Source organism: Caloenas nicobarica, chromosome Z (assembly GCF_036013445.1).
Source record: "Caloenas nicobarica isolate bCalNic1 chromosome Z, bCalNic1.hap1, whole genome shotgun sequence".
NCBI classification, from domain to species: Eukaryota; Metazoa; Chordata; class Aves; order Columbiformes; family Columbidae; genus Caloenas; species Caloenas nicobarica.
Genome location: NC_088284.1, coordinates 21,675,269 through 21,688,203, shown reverse-complemented (window position 1 = coordinate 21,688,203; position 12,935 = coordinate 21,675,269). Strand labels below are relative to the sequence as shown.

The 12,935-nt window shown below is 40.4% G+C and overlaps 1 protein-coding gene across 8 annotated transcripts in view; it reads left to right on the top strand.

The window, feature by feature from the left end:
• The window catches only part of LOC136002611 (leukemia inhibitory factor receptor-like), a 105,052-nt gene that overhangs the window by 76,684 nt on the left and 15,433 nt on the right, over window positions 1-12,935 (top strand). For all 8 annotated transcript variants that reach the window (XM_065657849.1, XM_065657847.1, XM_065657844.1 and 5 more), the window contains 8 exons: window positions 70-244; window positions 516-785; window positions 3,074-3,203; window positions 5,007-5,170; window positions 6,589-6,734; window positions 9,497-9,662; window positions 9,834-9,904; window positions 10,329-10,542. In XM_065657849.1, coding sequence (XP_065513921.1) covers window positions 70-244; window positions 516-785; window positions 3,074-3,203; window positions 5,007-5,170; window positions 6,589-6,734; window positions 9,497-9,662; window positions 9,834-9,904; window positions 10,329-10,542 — 1,336 coding nt within the window. The remainder of the gene's footprint in view (window positions 1-69; window positions 245-515; window positions 786-3,073; window positions 3,204-5,006; window positions 5,171-6,588; window positions 6,735-9,496; window positions 9,663-9,833; window positions 9,905-10,328; window positions 10,543-12,935) is intronic.

Below are 12,935 nucleotides of genomic sequence, written 5' to 3'. Positions count from 1 at the left end.
CTGGGAGATGATAACTCATTGCTAACAGGTATTCATAAACTCTCTCTTTTTTTGGGGAAAACTTTGTAGGTAACTTACTATTCAAAACTGACTCATGAAGACATCATTCTTTCTTGGAACTGGACATCAGATATGCCTTTGGAGTGTACATCACATTATGTGAAGATTCGCTGTTATATTAATATAACACAGTTTGTTGGCCCCAAGGATTGGAGTGACTGGAGCCCAGTAGCAGAGGTGCCTGGTATGTTTGTTCCCTTGCCACCTCATGGACTTTGATTGCTTTATGAAATGTAAGCCAAAATCAGAGCGAAAACGTTAGGCAGTAATGGACTGCTGTTTCTGGGGGTGTTTTGATGAGAGAAATAATGCAATCCTTAGTTAATGAAACCTAGTGAACATTGACTTGTACGCATTGGAGTGCTCCTAAGTCACATTTTAGCTGATCAGCAACAAGTTTATGGCAAATTGTTCATGTAAGGATTTTTTATTTTCTGTTCTTCATTCTTTGCTAGGAAAAGATACTGAGCCCCATGGGAGTGGAGTGTTTCCTGAGGACACTGTGGTGGCAGTAGGTTCAGATGTGACAATTTGTTGTGTCCATGAAGAAGGACAGCAGATACAACGGATGACTTATGGACCAGAAATATACCCGATGATACATCTGAGCAGTCGGAGCAGTGCAATCAGAGTGCTAAATGCCAGTGCTTCAGATACCAGTGGGACAAATGTAGTGTGCATACTGTCCGGAGATGAGATGGATGGAACTGTCTTGTTTGTAGGATGTATGGATCATTATGTTTACTAACTTTAGGAAAATCAAAATCATTTTGACACTTCTATGGTTCTGCTAGGAAACAAAGAGTATTGTGTCCTTTTTCCCCCTGGCCTTTGGTTTCTGAGGATGAACTGAGATTGTACTTGTTTGATTTCACTGTGGAAACTCTAGCCCAGGGGTGTCAAATTCATTTTCACCAGCAGGCACATGTCAGCCTCGTAGTTGCCTTCAAAGGGCTGAATGTAATTTTAGGACTGTATAAGTGTAACTAGTCCTACATTTACACAGTCCTAAAATTACATTTGACCCTTTGAAGGCAACCACGAGGCTGATGTGGCTCCTGGTTGACACCCCTGCTTTTGCCCATGGAGAAGACACCAAGGCTTTGAGGATGAGGAGGTACCCCTGTAAGTCCTCTTCTCTTAGAAGCTGGTCCAGTGCTTCTATCCTTGATGTTTTTATCTAAGGCACTTCTTCATGATCTGGAATATTTAGTAGATTATTTCCATATGAAGATTCATCCTCAGTCTCTTTCACTTTAGGTTTACATCTGTTCTAGTTTGGTCCATGACAAGGTGAGAGTAAGGGCAAGAACTGTAAGTGAAAACATTGATTTAGCAACCAGTCAGATGAAGACAATGAAACAGTTAAAATAACAACAGGTGCTCACCGGGGTGGTAGCTCCCTCAGAACTAATCACAGTGAAGGAACACAGCTGACAGCTCCACTTTCCTGGAAAATCTTGTAAACATTCTTTGAGTATTTTCTTTAAAGATACTGAATCACTGTGTATCTTCTCTGTGTTATCATACCAGCCTCAGAAATCTCTTCCACATACAGATACCTCTTAAACTACTGGAAGTACCTGGTTCTTCTTTCCTATAATGGGTCACTTCAGAGCTTTGTGTGTTTTCCCCACAACAATTTGTTGAGTTATCGTCTTCGAATAGCTGCCCAATAGAGTCCTGTTCCCCATCACAAATGCCTGCCCTTGAACTTAGGGTCCTTGGGGCTGAGGAAGAGGAGAGGAGAGGAGACTGGGCTTACTTTGAAAGTGTGTACCTGACTCCAGCCTGTGCCTCCTGTCATGGACTTTGTGTATTAAGTGTGTGATAGCAAATGAAAAACATAATCCAACCTTTTACAACTTCTCAGTGAGATGCCATTTTTACATTGTTTGTGCAGTATTTATTTTTGTGGGAGAATCTTGTAGGTAAATAAGTCCATGGTTCATGAATATGGGCTGTAATAATCCCATAAGTTTTTCCCATACAGTGGTTTTTGAAGAGCTGGGATCTAGGGAAGTCTGTTCCTGCCAGTGCTTCTTCTTGTGGTACCTACTTAGTGGGAAGGGAGAGAACTTGTCATGTTGCTTTTGCTTACAAGAGGCATTTGGAGAAGAAAAGCTAGAGGAAGTAAATATGGATGCACACCACCTCGGTTAAGCCTACGTCTGGCATATTAAGTGTTCTTTTTGGTCTGCTGCTCATAGTCTGAACTAAACCTGCCACTGTTGCCTCTTTTGTTAATGCCCTTTCTCTAGGGCAGATACGTGGATATTTTTGTATTACCTCTTGGAGAATAGTGTATCAGACTTGAAATAAGTTCCCTGCTTAGTTTTGCTTTAGCATGATTACCCTCTCTGTTGGGAACACTGCCCATCTTCTCCAGGAAGGCTCTCAACACTGTTCTAGTATGGGAGCAAAGAAAAAGCTTTACGAACAAGCTTTACAAGAAACAGATGGGCACTTCCAAAGCAACAGTGAAGAGAACAAGCCATTCAGGGCTTGCTTTAACTTTGAAATTCAGCATGGAATTCACGCTAAAGGCAACATCTCCTTGACGTGACTTGCTTGGACAATTCAAAGCAGTGGTGGGGCTGGCATGTCAGAAAATGTGACGCACAGCTGACAGCATTCCTGTGTTGCTCAGCGGCTAAACTGATGCTCAGAATTTTGTAAGTGTTTGGCAGAGCTTCAGTGAAACACTTCCAGGTCAGAGCCTGGAGCTTGTGAACATATTTGCATGTGATTTACCAGATTACCCACTGAGTTAGAAGCCTAGAGTCAAGTGTTAGTCAGATGGGGCTGATAACAATTATCCATCTGTTTTATTGGGGTTTTTTTAAAGCATTTTATTTATATGATTGGAGCATAACTATTACCATGTATGTGTGAGATACGCAGTCTAGACCCAGGAAAAAGAATGGTGATGCTTTCAGGAAGCTAGTGACCCAGTGTCACAACAGGATGGCAAAATATTGGCTAACTGTTTTGGCTTTCTTTCATGCCACAGATGCCCCTGATATTCCCCAAAACCTCAGCTGTGAAACATCCAATTTCCTGATAATAAAATGCACCTGGAAACCAGGCAGACCCAGTGGACTATATGGAAAACGAAGAACAAAATACAGTTTATTTGAAAGGTAAAACAATTCAGCACTAAAAGGAGTAAAAGGGTAGAACTGGAATATGTCTGTTGCTGTCTGTGCCTTACTGCCCCATGCCTATTTAAATGAGATAGCCTCTATATTTAGAGCCTAAAATTCTTTTCAAGAGTTTTTGGAGAAACTTTGTCTAACTCTGCAAAATTCCAGTTGGAGTTAAGGATGACTTTTCCCAAAGATTTATGCCATCATGGACTCGTGGCAAAATAAAGGTCTTAGCGTGTCAGGCTACTGCCAACATGTAGATAAGACCACTGTGAAAATACAAGGAGATAGTAAGAGGCATTCACTATTTTTTTTCTAATGTGCAAACTGTTTCCGATCATCTGTCAGCCATTTACTGAGCTTCTGCCATGCAGAATGACAGAAACTCACTGAGAAACAAATGTAAGACAGGCCATGGGGCATTTCCCAAATGCTACTAGGGAAAATAGCAACATACCCATTCTCCTCCCAGCATTAAGAACTAGCTAGTGCAGACCAGGCAAAGTGCATGTTACCTGGAAAACACTGAAAGAGACTAATAACGCTGGCATCATCCACAGAGAAAGTGAAGACTGGTGTCCCGCCAGTTTGTCTTGCACCGTAGGCCATATAAAGCCTTAAAAGCGAAAAATCATTGTTTTCGAATAGCACTTGCAAGTGGGATTCTTTGGTGATTGTGGTTAGAAGTTAGTGAGGAGTCAACAGGATTCCCGTGGCAAGGAGGCTCCCCCGTAATGCCAAAGGAGCAGTCAGGGAAAGGAGCCAGGAAAGGCCTGAGTCACAGAATCTGATGGGAAATGGAGTCTCATGGTGGCTTTGAAGCAAGTCAGAGGCAATGAGGATTTAGTTATGGTCACAGATGTAATCCAGGATGCTAGTGCTAAAAAAATCATTGGGTAGGGTGCAAAGAGGTGGACAAAACAGAGCAGGTATTCAAAGGAATGGAGCTCCAGTCGCTGGCTACCCATATTCAGCTCATAAACGAGGATGTAGTTCAGACTTGTTTTGCTCAGCCCAAAGCTGTGAGGAGATTAATGTGATGTATTTCAGGGTAAATATTCTCATCCTTGTTCTCAGCCCACACTGAGCCACTGAAATGGAGAGTGTGGTGTGGAGAGAGCTCAAAGCTCAACTGTAACACAATAAAAATGCCTGAAGGAAGAAATTAAACTTCTGCTATTCAGTGAGAGATTTACACAGATTGTACTTAAAGCAGCTTCTATATACAAGCATACATACAGAAACACACTTCAGATTTTACCCCTAAAGATGTAACTCTGGTCTTGGCCGTTACCAGACTGCCTCTCCTGCTTTTGATTTAAAACCAGCCAGGACTAGTGGATGTATCCCAGGTAACAAACCTTAGTTTGGATTTGGCAGGGCTGTCAGAAAGATGTAATGTGTGTCACATTTCCCTAGTTCAGAAAGCAATTAAGAACATTCTTTAAATGCAAATGTATGCTGATCTGAACAAAGATACTTTAAATCAGAATCTTAGTTGTGACTTGTGAGGTGGTTTTACAGGACCTACCTGTTTTCCAGGCTTTTGAGAAGTGAGAGGATGGAAATGTTATGCTAGTGGAAGAGGGCGAGAGTTTCACGTGAGAACAGGGCAAGTCATGACTGATGCCACTTTAGCCTGCGTTGTGGTGTTAGATATGCCTCTGCAATCAAATCACTCTGTAAGCCATGTGTCAGTGAACCCATCATTCTTTACTGTGTTTTCAGTCTAGACTTCTGACTGTTGCTAAAAATCGTTCAAAAATTAAGTTGTTCCCCTGCCATTTTACTTTGTAGAATATCTGGTAAAAATGTTTCATGCGAAGTCAATGAAATGAACAGAGAGCGTGTTTGTGGCTTTCCAGTACTGGCCGATCAAAAAACCTATGATTTCATATTAGGCGTCTCCAATCCTATCGGGCAAACAGAGTCATCACTCATGGTTGATTTAACTCAAAGAGGTAAGACTTAAGATTTATGAAAGCAAAAAGATATATTTACTTAATGCTAACCATTTGTTCGTTTTGGATTTGAAGAACTCTGACGTGGTAAACTTGTCATTATTTTGCTTTACTGTCACCAGTATTTTGCTGCATTCGATAATTTGAACTTGAAAAGAAAATAGGTTAAGACATGTCCTGAGGCAACCATTAGGTGTACAGGGAGATGCCAGTTCTTAGCAGCAATGCTACCAGTTTGGATGCACAGCTGTATGAATAAATGCTACTTGTGATGTAGTAATTATCCAGTTGCTGTTTGTGTATTACTTTATATTCTGTTACACATCAATAATTAAAAATTTAGGTGTAACTTTGTGAACTGTAAGTGACCCTGTAATTTGGTGTCTGCTTATAGGGCAAAATTTTATGCAGTTTTACAACAGCAGGATTTGGAGCATGAAAAAAGTAGCACTGAAAGGTAAAAGATAATAGCAGGTGTATTACCTGCAGTTGGTAAGAGCCATGATCATCTGCTGTCATGGTTTGTAGAAAGAAATAACTTCTTTCATTAGACCTTCAGTTTAAACAAGGAAAGGGAGAAGATGACCACCTACCTTTCTAGTGCTGTCTTGCCTTTTTCCATCTGCCTCCACACCACAGCTGAGGACTCAGGGGTTCCTAATGGTTACAGCATTCTGCCGTTCTCTCTGAAAAACTGAATTTAAAGTTGAATATGGTGTGGGTTTTTTGTTCGTGTCCCAGTTCAACTATCTTGAGATAAGAATTGTCAGACTAAATTGGAAGGTCCTAGAAAAGCATAGTTTACTTCTGGGCTGTTTTGCACCCAGTCAAGATGACTGTTATTACTGTTTCCCTTCCCTCACTGTCCACTTAATTCCCAACATAGAGTACCTATGTAAGTGGGCCAATCCCAACAGCAGAGATTTTTTTTTTTTCTCTGAATGCTATGAATAGTAGTACTGAATATTATTGAAAAATTATGTGAAGGGAGTTCTGATGAGGGAGAGGTCATTTAGGAGTCCTACCCTATCCTAGTCTGCAGATTTCAAGTTCTAACTTTAACTGTTCCCAGAAGGTGAGCAAAATTGAGAGCATTTCATCCATCACTGTAGTCATCTGAAATAGCTCCTGCTTCACTTTTTTGATAAAGTCAGTAAGGAGGAGAAATGTTTTTCTCTGTTTCAAACTTGTTATCACACAAGCTAGTACACTTAGCCTTAAGTAAATCTGTTTGATAGCTGAGAAGGCCGTCAGGAATGAGACTGCTTGCGGATGCCTTCCCAGCACCAGCTGTCCTAGTTGCTGATCGGATCACTTATTTATCCTTATGATTCTCCTTGATCTTTTAAATTAAGATTTTTCTGAATTAAAATGGATGCTTTTTCTTAGAACTGAGGGTTTTTTCTTTATTTTTTAAGTTCATCCAAAAACTCCAGAAAAGTTAACTGTTTCTGGGAACAGCTCTACAAGCGTCCGTCTGCATTGGTTTATAAACGGCAGCTTTGCTGAGATCAGGCTTCTGTGTCAAATTGAAATTAGCAGTGGTCACTCTGAGCGAAAACTGGTAAGTGTTGCTTTTGATGGATTTTTTTTTGGGCTCAAATGTTGGTCTTTTTCACTGAACTAATCACATTTTACGTTTTTTTCTCTGTAAGAGTTTCATTCTGGTCATCTTATTAAATGATTAATGTAGTAATGACTAGAAGTTCATCTACTAAAATCATAAAAAGTTCTGCTCATCTCTGTTGTTGCCTGCTTTCTTTTTTTTTTGGTTGGTTTTAAAGAATTTCAAGGAAAGTCGAATTACCCACAGTGTTATTTGGTACTTGGGGAGGGTGCATAGTGCTTTATGCTGACCCTTTAGGTAACAGTCCTTGTGCTGTGTCCTTCCTAGTGCAAACTTCATTAAAACATGCTTCTTCCAGGATGAGCTTCTGCCCTGCAGACTTCCACAGTGGCTGTTTCAGATTGTCTGTTGCAGTCCGTAGTTGAATTTTTTCTTTTTTTTTTCCCCAGAGAACAATTTATTTGCTTACTGTCAGCAATTGACATGCATGTGGCTGTAATACGGAGCTGCTAAACCTTCTTGAATGTCCATGATGCAGAGAGGTTAGGGAAGGATTCTCCCACTGGGTGTATCAGTAGGAAATCCCGAGTGAAAACCTCAGGAGCAAGGTGGTATTTCTGAGTGGGGTTCAGATTTTCCAGCATAAGACTTCCAGCTGCTGCCTGGCTTTGGTGCTCTGCATCACGGACTGGAGCTGCATATTTACTCTGCTGACTGTCAGAGGACTTTAGGATACTATAATAATTTAGACACCAGCATCAGATAACTGAATGTGGGTGGTGGGAATATATTTTCATCTTCCGTATTGCCTAACTTGGTGTGGGGTGTCCTGTGTCCCTGGGGAAGCCTGATGGCAGAACTGCATATTCATTTGGCTTGAGATTTACTCCCAAATTCTTTGTTTCTGCATTCAGAAGGAGTATCTCAGACTAGCTTGGGTAGACTGGATTACCAGGTCTTGGTGCACAGAGCCTGCATTTGTAATTTGGGCACAACAACCTCAGAAGCTGCTTTTTTACAACACTTGTTTGATTTTCAGTAGTGTTCTTTTACCCATTGTGTTTAATTGCCTGTTGGACAGATTTGTTTGGCACAGCCTTGAATAAAGTCACTAAAGCCACAGAAGTGGTGCAGCTAAGACTGAAGATAATCATTATATACATTGTCTCTAAAATAATAGGGTAGTAGTTACTGCATGCTCTATGAGAGTATTTTTTAAATACTTTCAAAGCACTTCAAGGGTCTGGAAGCTTTAAGCTTTTATATTTTCTCCATAATGATGTGTTAAGTAGTACCCGGAGATTAGGTACTGCAAAGAAAATCAGAGATATCTTTGGAATTTACAGGAGAAGAGACTGGCTTTTAGATGTGCATAACAGTTCTGACCGATGTGCTGTGTTGGATTTTGGTGTATAGTCTGAGATACCATCACCCACAGTTGTCTGCATTTCTCTGCTCCCAGCAATTACTGCTTCTGGAGCAGTCAGCAGGGGAAACAAGCACCTGAGCATCACCCACCCCCACCTCAGTTAGCTTAAGCTACTAAAAGAGCAGGTTTGCACAGTTCCGTTTAGCCAGAGTTCTGCCACTCTAAGCCTGGGGCACAGATTTGCTTATGAGCTCTGCTACCAGCTCAGCCATCTGGGACAGTGGGAGATGGAAAGGTCTTATGCTGCCAAAGCAGTCTGATTCACTGCACCTGTATCAGAGCCTGCAGATACAGATACTTTGAAATGCCACAAACAGCTTAGTAGAAGCTTCAAAGCCTTGTTATGTTGTCTCTGGTTGCTTAACAAAAAACCTCTAAGAGTTTGCTGTAATAAACAAAAGTAGCTGTGAAATTGTTATGGGGATTACATGGCATTTTGAGGATGTTTTCAGAAGCTTTTCTATCCATATGAGAAATTGTTCGCTATTTTTTTGTATTTTTCAAGTTGTCATTTGGCTTTAGAAATGCACAATTAAAGTCACTTGGAGTCCAGTTTTTGGCAGCTGTGGTGCACATGTGTTATAATTAGTTTCAGTAAAAAATATTCCCAGGCTTAGGGTTTCTTTCAGTAATCATGAAACTGAAATACTACCTAGACTTACACCATTTTAAGAATAATAGGAGAGACTAGTCCTGTCGTAAGAGCTGTGAACAGAGATCACCTGGGTAAGACTTGGATTCTATCTTTAGAAGGAAAAATGACTGCTGAGAAGACTGCACAACAAACATCTTGCTCAGACAGATAGTCTCTACTGTGCTTCTGTGCATGTGTCTTAGCAAAAAGGCCTCTGTCCACTCAGTTTGATGTGCATGTGCACGGTGGAAGTACAGGTTCTGAACACTAGAGGAGAAATTCTGGCCTGTCTCATGTGAGCAGAAGTTTTGCTGCATGTGGGAGGGAGGGAGACCGGACGGGATAGATGGAAAGCAACAGGTTTCTACTGTGTGCAGAGCTCATCCCCTTAAAGTCTCATCAGTCTTATCTCTCCTTTTCATGCTTTACATCTCAAAGGTGCTACCTACTGTCATATTTCAATTTCTGTGCTATATATCTGCCTTTATATTGGCGGAGCTCTGAAAAAAATTCCTTTGTTTAAGGTAATATTCTTTTCTTTTTCATTAATTTCTTTGTAAGGCTGGACTGCAGCTTTTTTCACACTGTTGCTATCCTTGGGGAAAAATATCACCTTTTTAGGTGTTAACTTTCAGCATAACCTAGGAGAAAAAAAAAAATATATGTAACATGTCAATTTCTGTCAATTTTTAACAGCACAATGTCTCTATGCCTGGTGGAAAATTTTCAGTTTACACAGCTCAGCTGAACACATTGCACCCATATACCAAATACCAGTTCAGGCTGCGCTGTGCGGCTGCTGACCACTTCTGGAGGTGGAGTGACTGGAGCAGGGTTGAGGAACACACAACACTGGAAGCCCGTAAGTTTATTTAATTCTTTGATGATAAAACGTCAAATTTGTGAAGCCATATATTTTAAAATTAGCCATCTAAAAAGCTAACTTTTTAATAGAGGGCAAATTGTCTACTATGCAACTTGGGAAAAAAAAAAAAACAAAACAACGAAACAAAACAACTTTTTTTTTCCTTAGCTCCTGCAAGAGGACCAGATATCTGGAGAGAGAGAAGTCCTTCTGGAAAAAGTCTAAAAATCTTCTGGAAGGTAGATAGGACACTTAAGCTTTTAAAATATTATGTCATATAACTATGAAAAAACACTTCCTTACACATTTATAAATGAGTTAAGTTTATAGTCAATGAATTAGACTACTTTTCTCAACTTTTTATAGAACCATCCATAAACAAATATTTTTCCTCAAATAAGAATCTTATTAAAGTTTTATAATTTAAACATTGCATTGAAAAGCATTTCACATGAAGAATTAAATTTTTAACACATCCCAGCTGAAAATTAAAAACTTACAAACTTATGTGTTAATTCTCAAAGTCAAACTTAAGTAACTGTCTTTTGTGCCTTGCAGACCTATGCATTCATCAAAGTAGATCAGGACATTAAAATCAGCTTATCTTATGTCTTCTTTCGTTTATTCTGTTTTGGTTTTAATGCACTCTATATCTGTTTGTAGCCCTTATCCCTTTCTGAAGCCAATGGAAAAATAGTGTCTCATGAAGTGTCCTGCTACCTGCTAGAGTCACCACTGGAGTATAAAGAAGTCACTGAACCCTCAAACAGTACAGAGATAAAACTTGGAAAAAATGACTGTGTAATTAGTGTCGTGGCCAAAAACCATGCAGGCTCGTCTCCTCCTTCAAGGATAACAAGCATGGAACTTCCAAGCGGTGAGTACCCCCAGTAGAGAGCTAAACACCTTCAAAACTTGGGGAATAGCTGAGCAGGTTTGTTTATTGAAAAATTAGATGATACGTGCTTTGTTTGTGTTTGGTTTCTGATTTATTTCCTCACCCAAATATACTGTGTGGGGGAAGAAAAAAAATTACTGCTTTGCTTTTAGGGTAGTCTCTTGCCAATTAATTCTGCTCTGTGTATAAAAGGAGGGTGATAGTGTGCAGTCTCTGCAGCTCTGTTGCACTTTTTTGGAGACCTCCTAGGAACAACAAGGATGAGGCTTCAAAGCATTAGTGTGGATCTCTGATGTTTAGGGAGCTCAATTTATTTCTGTGTGTTCTTGTTGGGACACTGAACAGTGTTACATACTAAAGAGAATCAGAATGAAGTTTTGAGGGTGTTGTGTGGCTTTGTAAGGGGAGAATTGTGAGTTCAATGCCTGAGAGCTCTGCAGGAGAATATTAATTGGGCTGGTTGGTAAAGTGTTGGCATCCTTGTATTAGGAGCTGGTGTTTGAAAAGGAGATGGGACTTTGGCTTCCTAATTAAAGCACTCCCTCTCTTGCTGTGGGCTTTTGTAAAGAGAAATAGCTGGGCCAGATAATGATTCTCTGCTCCTAACACTGAGTTTGGGGAGAAGATAATATTGCCTGTGGCTGTTGAGAGTCCATGCTTCCCTGCACACCAGGAGGAGTGTTACCTCCCAAAGCCCAAACCTTTAGCTCTAGATCTGGCCAATGCTCTGCAGGGAGGACAGATTTACACAGCGAGGCTCCTCTTTTCTCATTTGCCAGGAGCATGTATGTTGCTGCTTTTCCTTCCCCACCCAGAGAACAAGTATCACAGTTGCCCGTCTTGCAACTCAGGCTCTGATAAGACAGGGCCATCTCTTTTAGGCAGAGATGTGCCTTGACTGAGACTCACAGTGAGAGAAAAACCAAATTTGTTTCTATGTGAGGGAAAACCATTGTTCATAATGTTTCTTGTGCTTCTCCAAAACACCAGTACCTAAAATTATATTAGTCTGCTCCTTGGAGGGAAAAGTAATTGTATGGGGCAGCTGAATGAATGAAAATGTTTTTATAGCTCTCCTTCAGCAGTGAAAGAACAAGAATTTGGGAGTCAGGGAGATCTGTGTAATAGGTTTGTGGTGCAGGACAGCTGATGGCAGATGGAGCTTTGCATTCATTTATAGCTTTCTCTTGCATGTCTGAGGTTCCCTTTGGTGTTACCCAACTTGTACTCGTTGAAGATTTGCTCCCAAGTTGGTATAGGAATTATCTGAGTCACTGACTGGAGTCATGAAAGATGACTCACTCACTGAACTGGATGACATTTCTGCCCAAACATCTTTTCTGGCTGCTTCCTGTGTACAGTCTGTAAGTGCTTTTAATGTCCATAAGAGAGCAGTGGCTCTGAAGCTTGAGATCTGCTGAGGATTTATGAAAGGTGAAAACACAAATAAAGGGTACTCTGCCTTAATTAATTTGTCACTGTCGCTGAAAAGTGGTCTGTAGAGAGTTGAGGCATATCATCTGGCTGTTACAGGCTTCCCTACCAGAGTACTGCTGTAGTGCTAGTAGTTGTATCTACTAGTCTAGGTTGCAGCTGTAAATACACCAAAATAAGCAGTATTGCCCTGGGTGAATTTCTAGTCATTTGGCTCAGGAAATAAAACTGAATGTGGTGTATTTAAGCATTTTGTAGAGAGTATGTGCTCACTGTCAGTAAGAAGTCTTTCCTGTAAATAGGAAAATTAAAGCAGTCTAATTAGAAACATGCTCTCTTCCAGCATCATAGATGTGTTGTTTCACTAGATGCATAGTAATTTTTTAGGGAAAAGACTTCAAGAATTTACTTGCTTTTTTTAATTGTGTGTCTTTCTTGCCATGAACAAGATGGAAAAGGATTGTACACTTAGCTGTATGTTAAAAGTATTTCAAAATAGACAGTTTCAAAATTCACAGCACATCTGTGAGAGTGAAGTTTTCACAGCACTGGTTCTTAAAAACTGCCTTTGCCCTTCAGCCTTCCATCGTTTATGGCTTTAATAACATGAAATAATAGACTCCATAGGGTGCATAAATGAGAACACTGAAAAAGCAAAAACTGGAACCCTGAGATTGTTTTTGCAGAACTGTCGTGGGGCCACTGCTGTTGTGGTGGCCTTTGGAAAACATCCCTTAGCTCAGCAGGATCGCATCTGATGGACAGCCGTGGAGGGAAGCTGCAGGAATCAGAAATCGTTCCCAGGTCTGAACACTTCAAGGGCAGCTGAACTTTTAATAATCAGGAACAAGAAAAATAGACTGTCTAAAGGCAAAGTTGTGGGGTTTTTTTTTTTTGGTTTGTGGTTTTTTGTTTATTTGTTTTTTGTTTTGTTTGGT